The following is a 17,048-nucleotide window of genomic DNA, read 5'->3' on the forward strand; positions in this document are numbered from 1 at the left end:
GCCTTTTTTGATCGGTGAGTGATGTAGAATAGAATGACTGCTGCGCTTGACAGGGCGCATCACGAGCAGAGAGAGAGAGAGAGAGAGCCCCGGCCGCGCGCACTCTCACGTCTTCAAACACTTCTCGTGCATATTAATCAAAATCAATTGACACGATAGTAAAAGGTCGGAAGACCGCAGTTTCACGTGGAGCATTTGGAGATTTGTTCTCCTGAATTACCGCGGTGTGTGAATTGTGCTAAAAAAAACACGTTGCCTAGCTTATCGTCTCTAAAAAGCGTTCCGCCCATTCAGCTGACCTAAACCACATTTCAATAAACGAAAAAACCTATCCAGTGATATGTTTTCTGTATTGACGCAAATCTTGTGCGATGTCCTAAACTGCCGAGATAATCACACAAGCGTGCCGTAGACGTCCACTAATGACACGTCCGATACGCAAACGAATGACTCATTTTAACCATTCACTTTAATGAATAGTTAAAACAACTGACATGTCCAACCTCTGAATCGGTGTATAAAAAATCGGTAACACTTAATTAGATTAGTTAACATTTAGGCCTACTATTAATTAACTGCACTTCAGCATAGTTAATGTTAATTGTTTCAATATTTAGAGAGTCAGGCCCACTATATGTGTGTTGTAGCCATTAAATAAGCGCATTTAATTTCATTTTTGTTAAAATATTATAGTTTTTTTTTTTTTTTTACATCTATGCTGATTATGAAAATTGAACAGCATGAGTAAGATGCGCGATATATCGGAAGATATGATGGGTCAGACATGATTTTGACCACTAAATTTACATTTACACATTTACATTTAGTCATTTATTTTAGCAGACGCTTTTATCCAAAGCGACTCAACTGAGGACTAAACCAAGCGAGTCATCGTGAAAAGGCAAAAACAACGCAAGTGCTCAAAATACCAAGTTCGGACATTGCTCGGAGTAGCATAAGCCAGACAAGCGAGGATTTAAAGGAAAAGGATTTTTATTTTTATTTTTTTATGTTAAGTATAAATTAAGTTTTGTTTTGTAGAAAGCCTTTTTTAAAGTGAATTTCGTTTTGTATAAATTGTATCTTAATTTTAATCAATTTTTCATCAACCAATTGACTGGGTATAATAGCCTAAATAATAAGCAAATATAGCAGACAATATGATAAAGATAAGGAGGCGCAGGCGCGATTGCATTGCAGGTGAACTGGAGCACATCTCATCATAAATTTTGCTCATTTAAATAATAGTGTGTGTGTGTGTACTGTGTATATATATACACTCACCGGCCACTTTATTAGGTACCCCATGCTAGTAACGGGTTGGACCCCCTTTTGCCTTCAGAACTGCCTCAATTCTTCGTGGCATAGATTCAACAAGGTGCTGGAAGCATTCCTCAGGGAGTTTGGTCCATATTGACATGATGGCATCACACAGTTGCCGCAGATTTGTCGGCTGCACATCCATGATGCGAATCTCCCGTTCCACCACATCCCAAAGATGCTCTATTGGGTTGAGATCTGGTGACTGTGGAGGCCATTTTAGTACAGTGAACTCATTGTCATGTTCAAGAAACCAATTTGAAATGATTAGAGCTTTGTGACATGGTGGAAGTAGCCATCAGAGGATGGGTACATGGTGGCCATAAAGGGATGGACATGGTCAGAAACAATGCTCAGGTAGGCCGTGGCATTTAAACGATGCCCAATTGGCACTAAGGGGCCTAAAGTGTGCCAGGAAAACATCCCCCACACCATTACACCACCACCACCAGCCTGCACAGTGGTAACAAGGCATGATGGTTCCATGTTCTCATTCTGTTTACGCCAAATTCTGACTCTAACATCTGAATGTCTCAACAGAAATCGAGACTCATCAGACCAGGCAACATTTTTCCAGTCTTTAACTGTTCAATTTTGGTGAGCTCTTGCAAATTGTAGCCTCTTTTTCCTATTTGTAGTGGAGATGAGTGGTACCCGGTGGAGTCTTCTGCTGTTGTAGCCCATCCGCCTCAAGGTTGTGCGTGTTGTGGCTCCACAAATGCTTTGCTGCATACCTCGGTTGTAACGAGTGGTTATTTCAGTCACTGTTGCCCTTCTATCAGCTCGAACCAGTCTGGCCATTCTCCTCTGACCTCTGGCATCAACAAGGCATTTCCGCCCACAGAACTGCCGCTCACTGGATGTTTTTTCTTTTTCGGACCATTCTCTGTAGACCCTAGAGATGGTTGTGCGTGAAAATCCCAGTAGATTAGCAGTTTCTGAAATACTCAGACCAGCCCTTCTGGCACCAACAATCATGCCACGTTCAAAGTCACTCAAATCAACTTTCTTCCCCATACTGATGCTCGGTTTGAACTGCAGGAGATTGTCTTGACCATGTCTACATGCCTAAATGCACTGAGTTGCCGCCATGTGATTGGCTGCTTAGAAATTAAGTGTTAACGAGCAGTTGGACAGGTGTACCTAATAAAGTGGCCGGTGAGTGTATATAGGCTAATTGCGCAGCTCGCCCTGTCAATGATCTAGCACCCCCTCAGCACCTGCGTTAAAAATTATCTGGCGCCGCCCCTGTGTCTGGAGGAAGAAGAATAAAGCATATGCTGAAAATAACAGTGTTTACAGTTAAGCATGGTGGTGCTCAGTGATGCTCTGTGGCTGCTTTGCATCCTCTGGCACTGGAAACCTGCAGTATGTGGAAAGCAAGATGGATTCATTGAAGTAGTCATAACAGTCAAATCTGATTCGTTAGATTTTGCCGTAGTCGACTGATAGTCGAACCTTTTTTTCTCTTTTTTTTTTGATAGCAGCTAGACGTTCGGTTGAATAACTGTTCGTCGTCTGTTATAGGACAACTCGCTCTACGTTTATTTAAAATGAACAGCAAGACAACTAGAAGTGAATGTGCTTTCCATTAAATGAATCCTTAACAAAAAAAACAAAAAAACGTTGCAATCAACGTGCTTTGTTTTAAATAAATCACACACAGTAAACAAAACCTTAACAAAAAAACTTTGCAATGAACTTTGCAATTTAGACGCGCAAACTGCGTGCCGGTGCGGTGAGACGTAGCCTACATGCTAGGGCAGATTCGGCTTGAAGTCGTTCATCCTCGGATGCGGCGTCGCGCGCGCTGTTACAAAAAAAGCTGTGCACACAGCCAAGCGAAAAGGGGTCTTGCCGGTCTTGCGCACCCAACGCGTCATTTTTTGCCGTGTGCACCTTGCGCTCGTGCGGAAGCGTCGAGTATAAACAAGGCTTTACTCCGTGTCAGCGCGCGCTCTGATCGGTAAAGGTGCACAGACCTCTCCCGAATCATCTCCAGCATTCAGCCTCCTGCTGCGTCCCAATTCGCCTACTTATACTACGCCCTAAAATTATGTACTCTTTTTGTGAAGAAAAAGTACATACTTTTGAGTGTGTAGCAAAAGAGTAGGCAAGCTTTGGGACATACTACTTCGTCATCTTTAACGGACAGATCTGTCGCGTGCATCCTATCACCGTAAACTGCCCTGTCAATCATCTCGTCACAGTTAAAATCCTCCATTCAATCTAATATAACTTCTTACCATTTCGGAGAGAATTGTTGTCACACGTTCATCTGCCAGTCATGGGTCTTTCATGCGGAGACTCTCCTCATGTGTTTGGAATTTGAATATAATAATGCATTTAAAAGTTAATGGCTAAACGTATCTTTGCAAAAGTTCACAATGCTGCTGCAGATGCAATATAATGTGGACAACATTGAATAAATACATTTTCGTCAGGTTAGACACTGATAATTAATCACTCAAACCCCTTTATCTAAACCTCTCTACATAACCGTCGGACTCGCGCGTCCTCCATGTCTGTAGTTTTTGAACACTTTTCATTCGTGTTTGTAGTTCTAACCGAATCCTCATCCAACGCGCGATGGGTTGTGGGCAATATCAGCCGTTAGAGTGCGCATCGATCTGCACTTCGGATTCTGACCGGATATAGTAGACCATCCGGGTCTCTTTGGGACACTCATTTCAACATACTACGATTTGGGACGTACTAATTCTATTTTCGAATGCTATTTAGGACGGATAGTATGCGAATTGGGACGCAGCTAGCATCCGAGTCCGAACCACCACTAACTCCGCCTCCGTTTCCCTCGTAAGATGATATTAGTATTTAAACATTCTCTATGATAAAAAATGTTTGTAAAAAATATTTTAATAGCACGGTTTTGGCGGTTATAGAGTTCTAATGACGGTGTTCAACTATAACCGTCGGTCTCACGGTTATATAATAACCGTCACACCCCTATTGGTTACATAACACTTCCCTACTATTCGACTATGAGGTTCATAGTCGAATCAGACCTCTCCGAATCGAATCGTCGAATCCTCGACTATTAGAAGTCAGCCCTACATAACAGCAAAATGGTGTTCTACTAAGTATTAAAGATGCTTGCCAATTGCCATGAAGGGGTTGAAGAATTTTGAGACTGCAGAAGTCATTAAAAGTGTCATTTTCAGTTGAATTTGGGGAAACCACTTGAAACATTTGTTGTGTTGACCTATTTCAATTACTTTTGTTTGATTTGTTCATTGCAAACAGCTGAAAGTCTGTAAATTTTGCCAATAAACCTGATTTGCAATGGGGGTTGATTAATTTCGATTACAACTGTGTACTGTGGTTCAATTGATTCAAATCCTTAATTAAATGTGTTGCATTGACTAACAATTTTGTACTTTGAAGCACTAATTTTTGTTTTGTTTTAATGTTAAAAGAATTATTCTCAAAAAAATGAAATATCTATAATTGTCATTTACTCACCCTCATGTCATTCCAAACTTGTTTGACTTTCTTTCTAGTAGAAAATAACAAAATGTAAGAATTTTGCTTGTCGACCAAAATTTAAGTCGATAATAATCATCACCTCCAGTGAGCTGTTAATTTTTGTGAGAAAAATTCACAAAACATTTGTGAGAAAATCGAGCCGAGAGATCTCATAAAAAGCCAAGTGTCTCACAATCATAACAGACAGATATGCATTTGTATGCACTAGATTTGGTATTTGTTCAAAGGTTACATGCAATTTGTAGGATGGTTTGTATTTATTTGTGAAATATTATCTAGGCTCATTTATTTATATTTGCAAAACACAATGCATATGTGTTACTCCACTGCATTTTCGCTCAAATTGACCTTTGTACTTGCACATTGCTTTCTGTTTGTTTGCGAGTCAAGTTTTCCTTTGCAAAGCAGATCGAGTTTGTTTGCGAGTCGAATTTTCCTTTGCAAAGCAGATCGAGTTTGTTTGCAAAATGCTGGATTTGTTTGTTTAATTATGGCACAATATTAACTCCATATTGTTAACCACTGTGACCAGATCAGTGATTCAGTAAACTGATCTCAACAATTCAGAAGTTTTGACGTTTTTTTATGTTTTTGAAAGACTCTTACGCTGCATTTATTCGATTTTATACAGTCAAAACAGTAATATTGTGAAATACAGTATTATTACAATTTAAAATAAGTGGTTTCTATTTAAATATTTTTTTTTTACATTTATTCATGTGATGACAAACACATAAACAAAACATAATGTAAAGTCCAGGCCTGGTCCTCTTTCATCCTTCACTGTCGACGGTCCTCCTTTTATGCTTCCGTAGCTCCTCTGTGAGAGATACGAGGCCTGTGCGGCGCGCAGAGGTCACGCTCATTATCAGTCACGTCACCCGCACTGCTTGCCACAAGTATTAATTTCTTCTTCTTTTTTTTTTTTTTTTTTAATCTTACCCCAAACTTTTGAATAGCAGTGTAAGAAGAATAAATTGTTTGAACTTTCATGAATGTTCCAAGAAGATCTTCAGCGAATAGCTAATTAAATTTAAGATAGCTTTTTATTCAAACCTATAGAATTACTTGGAATGTCATATGTATCGCTTTTATGGTAATTTTGGGTTCCTTTTGAAAGCTTCGAAATCTCCGTCTCCGTTCAATGTAGTGACATGGAAAAGAGTGACCAGCACAGTTCTTCCAGATCCTCCTTTTATGTTCCACTGAAAAAAGAGTTTTGAACAACAGGAGTAAAAAATATTCCTGTTAGAGCACTGTAGAGTTCTTCTGTCACTATGTTATAATGAATTCATCTCTTGGCCTATAAAAATGTGGAGATGTGTTGGTCTGAGAGGATGTTTTCAGAGTACTAATGTAAAGTAGTGTTATGAAGGTTATGAGGATGAGGACGGTTGCTAGGTGATAAAATTGTTCTCTGCTAGTGTGAAAGAATAACACATCATAAATGTGTCAGTGCCTTGTTTCTGACATGTGATCGTTCAGTCACTTATCAGATCTCAATGAGACATTGTTCATTCACAGGAAGAGAGATCATGACAACAATGGTAATATTACTCAGTCACTGTCCACATGTAAAGATAGTCTGTGATGGTTTCTGTGAAGATGTTCTTGGGGAAAGTGCCAAGAATTAAATGTCAGCCAGTATAGGTGATGGATAACAGCCGTGACAATGTCACTATGTCAGCGGAGTTGGCAATGAATTGTGTTGGACTCTGTTTTAATGAGCATCCGGCCGTTTACTGCATACAGTGTTCTTATTTTCTTGGTCTTGCTGACTGCTTCGTAAACAGACATATCTACTTTTTAAGATGCTCCATTTTCACTTAAAGCTGCAGTCCGTAGCTTTTTTTGGGTTAAAAATGATCCAAAATACATATTTGAGAAAATACATAACCAGCCAGTGTTCAAAACTATCAGCTTGCCTTAGCTCGATTCAAAGCGTTAAGCTTGTAATAATGTTTTTAATTCCAGTGGTACTGGTGGATTTCCGCGGGAGATTCGAGCATGTCTTTGCGTCATTACGTCACATCTGTACACATAAAGAAGGAGTCTCGGCTAGTAGGCTATATTGCGTGTGAGGATGTTGGAGGTGGAGATTTATAGCCTTTTCTCACAGCACTTGATATAATTAAACTTATCAATTTGATGGCGGATCCAGAAAGGTTCAAACGACAATCACCAGTGACAACAGATTCACCCGCTGTAAAATGCAAAAGACTTCGTTCGGACTTCGGAGTGGCTACAGAAAAAAAGAGACTGCAACTGGACCCATGCGAAAACACGGATACATATCGGAAGGACATTACATGTAGTCACGCAATGCTTGCTTACGTTGTTAACATTAACAATTTGTAGTATAATTTGCACGGTTTTGCGTGATATGATAACTTATAAGCGATTGTTAGATTTAATCAGCGCGATTTACTGCAATGTCAGAACCAGAACAAAGGTGGATGTTTCTTACTAGTTCAGATGACATTTTCCGGTGAAAATTCTTATGTTGGTCATACTTCCAAAAAGAATAATCTGTGATTCTGAATGACAGTATCCACACCGGCGCGGTGACTGACAGCCACACACTCTCCTCAAACATTGTGTTCATCCGCGCTGTGCCGTGTCGAGGGTGTTGAAGTACAACTCACGTTAAGTTGATAATTCCGCGAATAACTGCAATTGCAGATTTCGAACAGAGATGGCGACAAAGAGGAAAAACGCTGGACTGCAGCTTTAAAGTTCTCAGAACCAACTCTGGGCAATGGGCAAAGGGAAAGTCAAACAGGCTGGGGTCGAAATCCAGATCAGTCCATCAGGATATATATTATCCAATCGTGAGGCGAGGTCAGACGAACAGAGAGATCAAACAAAAAGCCTACAGTATCAGAGAAATCCAAGCTCACCGTTTAGATCAGGTTGATAATCAGAATGGCAAGACAGTCCAAGCAGGCCAGCTGTGTACTGAGAATCCAGACTCCAAAACCAGAACCAGGTCAGATGGTCAAAACCAGGAGAACTGTCCAAGACCGGAGATTTTCTGGAGGCAAACAGGCAACCGCAGCACACCTGAGCAGAAGAGAAAAATCTAAGAAAAAGAAAAGCTAAACAAAACAAACAGGGATCCCATACTTAACAAAATAATGGGAAAATAGGCTGGAAACACAAAACAAACTGGCAGAGAATAGAGGGAAACAAAGGATATATAGCAGAGAAATCAAGAGACAAGGAGAAATTGCTGAGCGATCAGCTGAGCGCGGTCACACGTGGAAGAGACAGAAGCAAAACAAGAGAAAAGAGAACAAAAAAAGCGATCAAACCCTAATCTTGACAGAAAAGGGTCCAAAATGGGGTCTGAAATGCTTAAAATGAATTTTTTTCTTAACAAATAGGAAGTGAACAGAGGTACTAGGGAACAGATTTTCTAACAACTCTATCTTTCCTATCCTTCTGTCCAACATGCAGTATTTTGTGACAATATATAGGCTATGTATCTTGGTTAGGTGTATCTATATTTATATATAATTAATTATATATCTGTTATATGAAAACAGTATGTGTGTACGTACAGGTCCCTCAGGATGAATGGGGAGGGAGAGATGAGGAGATCCCATGCAGAAGGATGCGGAGCAGCAGTTATGTTAAAGCCATGGGCGATCAGGACAGCGGAGACTCTGACGGCAGCCCTAAAAACTCCCCGCAGAAAAGCGTGCGACCCGACGCGCTCGTCAAATCCGTGCTGCAGAGACAACTTTCAGACCAGAGGTAGGAACTTTGATCAGCCCATGAATCTCATTAGAAAGCCCATCTAATCAGAGATTAGAGTGATTAATGCACAAAGTGATAAAGTAGAAAACAGGCATGCAATCATTAACCAGTTATTTATCCCCAATCACAGAGGCCCACGTTCTGCGACATGTGAGATCCTTTTTGTTGAATATGCAAATTAGTTTTTATGAGCCATCATGAAAGATCTGCAGTCACATCACAGATTGAACATTATAGACTCTCGGTATGAAAACGGGACAGCCTGGTTTACCTCTTGAAACCGGCATTTAGCAATACCGGTACATTTGAGTGAAAAATTGAAGCAATTAAGATGACAAACACGCATATAATCATATAAGCTGCTGAAAGTGATTCAGTACACACTGACACCTGCTGCAACTGAACTCACTGCATCTGCGTTCTTCATTTTAAAAAGCAATGCTGTTTATTATAGAAAGCAAGTGTGAGTCAGACATCTCTGACTAAGGCAAGATCCTTCTACAGTCTGCTGGTCATGTCAGGCACTGAATATTGAATGCCAAATGCTAAATATACATCATAAATAAGCTAAACTTTCAGTAATATCTGGTAACAAAAAAGTCACAATCATTTTGTTTTACATGTTTAAATTTCAAGCACACTAAGAAGTTAAACTTTTGAATATTTTAGTAAACATTCCAGATATTGTACCATTTTCAGCCACCATTGAATTTTGGGATATTCCTGTTACACTGCATTCGCTCTCTCGCACAATACCACCTGGTGCCTTTGTTCTCCCCCAGACGTGAGGATTATTTTCTGCTCTGTATTACAGGGGCTGTACACCATTATGCAGAGCTCTGAAACATGATGTTATAAATTTGGCAAGACTGCCTCTCTCAAAGTACATCTAATGAAAGAGAGTGTAGCACATCAAATGAGCTCTTCCCTTGAGTAGGTGCATGGAACAGTGCATTCATCATGTATTATGAAAAAGTATATTTATACAGTATTAAGATTGTAAGGCGGCAGGGATTCCACATAAAGATGTGTCCCATTATATCTAGCTACAGTGTAAGTTAGCGTGACATTCAGGTAAGAAATTATTAACACTGGCTGCTTTTAAGCATTTCACAGTCCCTTTAATAAAAGTCGCCCTCATTCATTCTCAAGAGAGCTGTTTTTTGTTGCCATTTTAAGAAAAGAAGAAATGATTATCTTTATGGGTAAGATGATTCTTAAGTATAAAGTATAAAGATCTAAGTATAAAGTGTTCAAATCTGTCTTAAAGTCTCCATGTAGTAGTCAATAATTGTATCCCAAAATTACATATTTAAACGTTTTTTCCTTGATAAAAAATTCTTCATGCCTTAAAATAGCTTGAATGTAACTCAACACCCTTGCCTCATTTAGTATACGCGGTTCTATGGATATGCAAATTAGCCCTGTTTCCACTCACTCGCACCAGCTCAGAGATCCACTCGTTGACGATCACATGTTGACCTGATTGGTTACAAGGTAGTTTATGACGTCAGAAACACCAGTGATTTCAAAACTGTGTTTTTGAGACTGTCTTTGGTTCACTGCAGTTTTAAGGAGAAAATACTCAGTAATGGTGTTGACTTATGAATTTGCACATGGTTTGTCTGAAAGCTTTTTTAAAACATCACATAGACATATAAACAACATTAAAAGCTGGATTTTTTCCAGAGGGGGACTTTAAGTACGTGACTGTGATTTATGTTTAAACGTGTTGAAATGTAATCTCTACCAAGAAAAATATATTTATCTGTAAAACTTTCTTCATGCGCAGTGGAAAGCCAACCCAGTCAACCATTTGATCTCACAGTGATCTCACCATGAGCTCCCAGGATACTGATGTGATCACAATGTGAGGTCACAGCGAGTGAAAAGTATAACTTCACAGCGCACTCACTATGTGCTCAAACTGTGAACTTACAGGATACACTCATACTGTGGTCACAATGTGAGTTCACAGTGCACTCATGCTGTGTGCTCACCATATGAGACAACTGTGATATCATATCATTGTGTTAAACTCTCATTCTGTTAGTTTAGTGTGAGTTCACTGTGACCTAAATTTCTCTAATATTGGTCAGTTGTATCACAAACATCATGTAGAAGTTCATATTTTATTTCCATCAAGAAAGTATTTTAAAAATTCAGTTTCTTTGTTTATTTTGTATTATGTGTGGTTGTAAAGACAGACATATTGAAATATGATTACGTTAGTAATGTAGTCTAGTAATGATCTGATATAGGAGGCCTAACAATTTATAAATACTGATATGCAACCATAGACTGTAAAAAAAATATGGACGTAGTGTCCGTGACGTCACCCGTAGGTTTCTGAAGAGCGTTTTTGAAGCCTAAAGTGGGCGGGGCCGGCCGTCGCCATCTTGGCAGCGCGTCACCTTTCGTCACTACCATAAAATAAAATGGGCAAAGAGGCGGGACGTGGGTGGAGCTGAGGTGCTAATGCTATATGCTACTGGCCTCGCGCTAAAGTGACAGCTGATTGAAGAAGTAAAGCCAATAGTTAAAGTTCATTTTTTTGCCCTTCGAAATATTATAATAGTTAAAAGACGTAACTAAAAGTGAGACTGTGTATCGTGATGTATTATTATTCTGCTATAAAAATGTATTATCATGCAGTAACTTACAATATTGCTCTGAGCTTGTGCGTGTGACAGTGATTCATGCGCATACATGTCAGTCAGCATGGCATCGCACGTCAAGTTCGTAAAGAGCTTTATTCAGTCCATTTTAAAATCTGATTTTGGCCGCCTCTCAATTTCTCAAATGGGTTAAACCAAAGATATTACCTCAGAAGTTCAAGTAAATGCACTAGAAATCCGCGCTCATTCAAGGGTGTGCATCTACTGCATGGACGGAGAAAGCACTGACACCTGCAGGATTTCATCTGACGGTACTTTTTATTTAACACTAAAAAGTTAAATAAGCATATCTGTTCCGTGAGAGCATCAGTACCGCATAACGAGTGTGGTCTCTATATCTATAGACGTTTTTAGCAACGAAATTGTCCGACATCCATTAACGTTAGTGCATGCGAGGAAAACAACTGGAAATACAGCGCTCGACAACGACGGAATCCAACGGCGTGGGCGAAGGTATAATGCGTGTATTTAATTGTATGAAATAATCCCGAAAAAGGCACAAACGCGGCAGAGATGGCAAGTAAGTTACAGCAGCTGCTGGAATTAGCTGAGAGTGACGTTAACAGACAGCAGACAAACGGCCGCAATCCACCTGTCACTCAAGTGGCCACGCCCTTATTTATGCAGGCTTAAAAAATTCACCCCCCTCACAGTTGTCATGAAGGGCAAAATAAGCTATAAAGACCAAAACCACTTTTTGCTCCAGGCTGTAAACATGTTTTTTTCTGCTGTAAAGTTGGGCATTTTAACATGGGGGAGATGCAGATTTGACTCACTTTTGCAGCCTGTCTCAAGCGGTCAGTAGATGAATTGCAGTTTAATTCACTTCCGTGTTGGTTTCTAGAGAGACCAAGCGTGCTGCACACATAGACAGTATAAGAAGTGGACAGAGCCATCTCATTGGAACTCAGTTGAGACAGTTGAAGCCCATTTTTAGCGATTTTTGAGCACTTCCGTTCCTGACGCGCAGACTCAAACTGACTCAAACTAAGCTTGATGACGTGAGCAACCTGTCTGACAGACGTAAATCTTCTAGTAGCTGTGCGTGAAAATTGCCAACGTTAATCTTGCAGAGATGGGGAACTTGAGCAAAGAGTTCTTTGGCGTGAGTGAGCAGGAGTAAGTATTCCGTTGCTTTTATGGACTCATTATCTATGGGCTTCTCCCTTGACGGGACGTCCCCCCGATTGCCTGCGAGCTTCTCCTCCTGTCTGTACTGTAATTTCTGTACAGCGCGACAGAGAGTCGAGTGGTTATGACGCAATCGTTAGCCTATTTTTACAAAAACTGTTTCTACGGGGCCATAATGTAACATAGAAGGTAATGGAGCCCTTTATACATTGTCGTGTTTCTTTAGAAATAAATAATGGACAAATGGAGTCTTTAAACGCCTCAGATGTAAAGTTATTCGCTGTCACGCCAAAATGAATGGGAGTCAATGGAAATGCTAACGCAAGTGAAGTTCTGCTACAAGATGGCGGCACCCGGCCGGCTTCAACTTCCGGTCGATGGATTACCCCCTTGGCTGCACAAGCGATCGCCCCCCGGTGGCCGGTCCTAGTATAGGTCATAAACCCCCCCCCCCCCCCATGTTATTCAACAGCACGTGAGACCAACTAAACAATTAAATTACACTTCAAATATCGTTTTTACAAAGATGATTTCTGTCATTAACGGTAGTTTTTATCACGCTGATGTAATTTCAAGAGTTTGTTTTTAAAATAAGTTTGTTTTTAGTTAGTTATTTGATGCGGTGGTGTGACGTCATGATTGACAGCTGTGATTGACAGGTTCGTAGAGCGAAGTAGTCACTGAAGCACCAACAGACTTTTTTTCGGGATCTTCAGAGGACTGAGGAGATTGGAGCTTTAAATTTAATATATAAATTTCTATAATTATAAAAATAAGGCATCTGTGTCGCTTTTACAACATTTCAAATCCCTCAGTTCTTGCCATCTCTGAAAACCCAAGCCAATGTTGATTCTCATTTCTATTACAAGCTCTGTCACGTTCTCTTTTTGCCAGCAGACTCCCCTCCTCTTTTTTTTTTAAAAAACGGGTGATTCACCGGAGGTTAGAAATTTAGTGTGCTCCATATCAACCTTTCTCGCTCGTTGTGACAACCATGTCTACCTAAGTATACATATGTATGCAGTTACATTTGTATGCAATTTCCTGCAAAAACCATCCCGACAGGTCTAAAATATAAGATATATATTCACTTACCATAGTCATAGTGAAACATACAGTAAGACAAAAACACATTTTGGAAGAAGGATACAGTACTTGATGTATTGACTCATTATTTAAATTTAGTTAATTTTAAACAAAAAAAGTTACATAGTGTACCTTTAATTAATAGCTTTTAGAGTTTTCTTTTTCTTTTTTCTATTATATTGTTATTTTGCACTTCCAATATGTCATTTTAGGTTTTCAAATGTCAAGATTAGTTTAATCTGTCTTTATTTTTTCAGAGCTAGCATGTAATGCTCATTCCTTTGGAGATCCTTTGGCCCACGTCTCAGCAGTCACTCAAGACATGATTCTGCACAAACTAACTAAATGTTCTGCCGTGTTCTGGCACTTTTTGTGTATCCAAACCGAGCTATTGAATCTAGAGGAAATGAGTCACCCACTGTTGCTTTCTGTTATGAAAATCAGACTTGAGAAGACAAGCTTAAGATTCAACAGGCCATCTGATCAGCTCCAAACAACATGTGCAGGATGATGTTGTAGGCCAGCAATCTGCCTAAATATGCTCTTGTTGATCTTCCATCTTGTGTGATGCATGCTTAAGCATTTCTGATTGCCCTTACTCATTGTAGATTACTGATACGCTGAAGATTACTGATATTACTGATAGTGATACGCTGAATGGCTGCGTCCGAAAGCTGAAAAATACTGAATCCAGTGATCGTTCTACTCAAACTATTCTGTCTACTGAGATACCTTTATCTAATGGATTTTTGTAAACAGCATATAGGCTAGTGACAATGCCCCCGAATTTTTGAGATACCCCTACCGGAGGTAGAACTAAATCCAACAATGTTTTTCCTCATCTCTAAGGTCTCCCATATATGAAATGGATTCTTGGCTCAAAATATTTTACTGCTAAGATTGTTAAATTAACAGATATTGTTATAAACCCCAAAACCAAAAAAGGACTAAAATATAGCCTGTCCGTATGGGAGTTAAGGCATATAAACTAGTGCAGATCAATCACACAAGCTCTGAGAGCTTTGAAACTTGACATGTTTGTAGTCAGGAAGTTTCATTAACTACTAGAAAAGACTGGATGTGAATATCTTGATGTATGGAATAAATAGACACATACACTCACCGGCCACTTTATTAGGTACCCCATGCTAGTAACGGGTTGGACCCCCTTTTGCCTTCAGAACTGCCTCAATTCTTCGTGGCATAGATTCAACAAGGTGCTGGAAGCATTCCTCAGGGAGTTTGGTCCATATTGACATGATGGCATCACACAGTTGCCGCAGATTTGTCGGCTGCACATCCATGATGCGAATCTCCCGTTCCACCACATCCCAAAGATGCTCTATTGGGTTGAGATCTGGTGACTGTGGAGGCCATTTTAGTACAGTGAACTCATTGTCATGTTCAAGAAACCAATTTGAAATGATTAGAGCTTTGTGACATGGTGGAAGTAGCCATCAGAGGATGGGTACATGGTGGCCATAAAGGGATGGACATGGTCAGAAACAATGCTCAGGTAGGCCGTGGCATTTAAACGATGCCCAATTGGCACTAAGGGGCCTAAAGTGTGCCAGGAAAACATCCCCCACACCATTACACCACCACCACCAGCCTGCACAGTGGTAACAAGGCATGATGGTTCCATGTTCTCATTCTGTTTACGCCAAATTCTGACTCTAACATCTGAATGTCTCAACAGAAATCGAGACTCATCAGACCAGGCAACATTTTTCCAGTCTTCAACTGTTCAATTTTGGTGAGCTCTTGCAAATTGTAGCCTCTTTTTCCTATTTGTAGTGGAGATAAGTGGTACCCGGTGGAGTCTTCTGCTGTTGTAGCCCATCCGCCTCAAGGTTGTGCGTGTTGTGGCTTCACAAATGCTTTGCTGCATACCTCGGTTGTAACGAGTGGTTATTTCAGTCACTGTTGCCCTTCTATCAGCTCGAACCAGTCTGGCCATTCTCCTCTGACCTCTGGCATCAACAAGGCATTTCCGCCCACAGAACTGCCGCTCACTGGATGTTTTTTCTTTTTCGGACCATTCTCTGTAAACCCTAGAGATGGTTGTGCGTGAAAATCCCAGTAGATTAGCAGTTTCTGAAATACTCAGACCAGCCCTTCTGGCACCAACAATCATGCCACGTTCAAAGTCACTCAAATCACCTTTCTTCCCCATACTGATGCTCGGTTTGAACTGCAGGAGATTGTCTTGACCATGTCTACATGCCTAAATGCACTGAGTTGCCGCCATGTGATTGGCTGCTTAGAAATTAAGTGTTAACGAGCAGTTGGACAGGTGTACCTAATAAAGTGGCCGGTGAGTGTATAAACACATACCTAAAATAAGCGGACATGCACAAATTTAATATCTATGCAGAATGTTTTCATTTACTTTGTGGTTGCTTTGCCAGGGATTATCATAGAAACATATATGACGGCTTGTTGGAAAGGTGGGCTTGTGCTGAATCTAGAAATACCAAATATGTAAATATAGCATGACAAATCAGAGTGTTCTGTTACTCAATGTATGAGGTGTACAAAATGAAAGAAAACGAAAACACTGACAAAATAGTCTCAAGTCCAAATCACATTATCAGTGGTGAGAAGAATGTTGACAAATTCATTGTTACTGCAAAGTAAGTTACATTAGGTAGGTGCTTATCTATATTTATGATACATTTAAAGGGACTATAAGTAACTTTTTAGGTAATTTATAATCTAAAATCAATATTTTTATTCATAAATATGTCCCCAATAGTGTACAAATACCTCTGCCAATTATCTGATTTATCCTCGCAAACGAAGACTTTATTATATGTATATACATGGGACGGGTAAGTCCACGGAGGCTTCCATGTAGTTCCGCCATCTTGAAAAACTATAATCGCAGAGAGGGACAAAAAGTACGCCAATGCGTTTCCACAACACGTTTTCGTTCAGAGCCGGCGTGACGTAACTGAAAGCACCAGAAGCGGAGGAGCAGAGCAGTGAGAGGCGCTTGTCACTGCCTCGGCAAGTTTAAAAGGCATAAAAGGCATTAAAGTTAATGTCGGGATAGCTTTTTCCAGGTGGATAGAGCTAATGCAGGAGAAAGATTTCAAAAGAGACGCTGAAGTCCTGCTTTCTTCTCGACAAGGCTACAGTCTTAATTACAAGCTTTTTTTCATTGTTTGGTTGTGTACTTTATTTTATAGACAGATGAACATGTATAGTTAAAAGTTGATGATGATATCTAACAATGCACGTAGGCTACTTCAGAAAATATAACGAATAAAGAAGGCATAACTACTAATTACAATAGTTCATGTTTTTGACACTCATTACTTCATACTGTAACATTCGTTTGTTCGTTGTGTCAATTTGAAGTTTGTTTGAAATAACAAACCTGTTCACCCGAAGGAACACTCGACGAAGTGTTATTAGAAGACATCCTGTCATAGCTTTTTGGTACATAACGGCTACCGTAGATGCAACACGCATTTGAAAACGCGAGGCGCTGGAGAGCACAATTCGTTTGAATGCAAAATACAATTTCACCGCTAGATGGGAGTATTTCTTACTTCG

General features: G+C 40.0%; 1 protein-coding gene across 4 annotated transcripts in view; it reads left to right on the forward strand.

Annotated features, from left to right (window-relative positions):
• Positions 1-17,048, forward strand: part of dlgap2a (discs, large (Drosophila) homolog-associated protein 2a) — a 185,337-nt gene that overhangs the window by 131,400 nt on the left and 36,889 nt on the right. For all 4 annotated transcript variants that reach the window (XM_056264366.1, XM_056264365.1, XM_056264368.1 and 1 more), the window contains one exon: positions 8,393-8,586. In XM_056264366.1, coding sequence (XP_056120341.1) covers positions 8,393-8,586 — 194 coding nt within the window. The remainder of the gene's footprint in view (positions 1-8,392; positions 8,587-17,048) is intronic.

This window comes from Rhinichthys klamathensis, unplaced genomic scaffold (genome assembly GCF_029890125.1).
Source record: "Rhinichthys klamathensis goyatoka isolate OS25496 unplaced genomic scaffold, OSU_Roscu_1.1 h1tg000220l_1, whole genome shotgun sequence".
NCBI classification, from domain to species: Eukaryota; Metazoa; Chordata; class Actinopteri; order Cypriniformes; family Leuciscidae; genus Rhinichthys; species Rhinichthys klamathensis.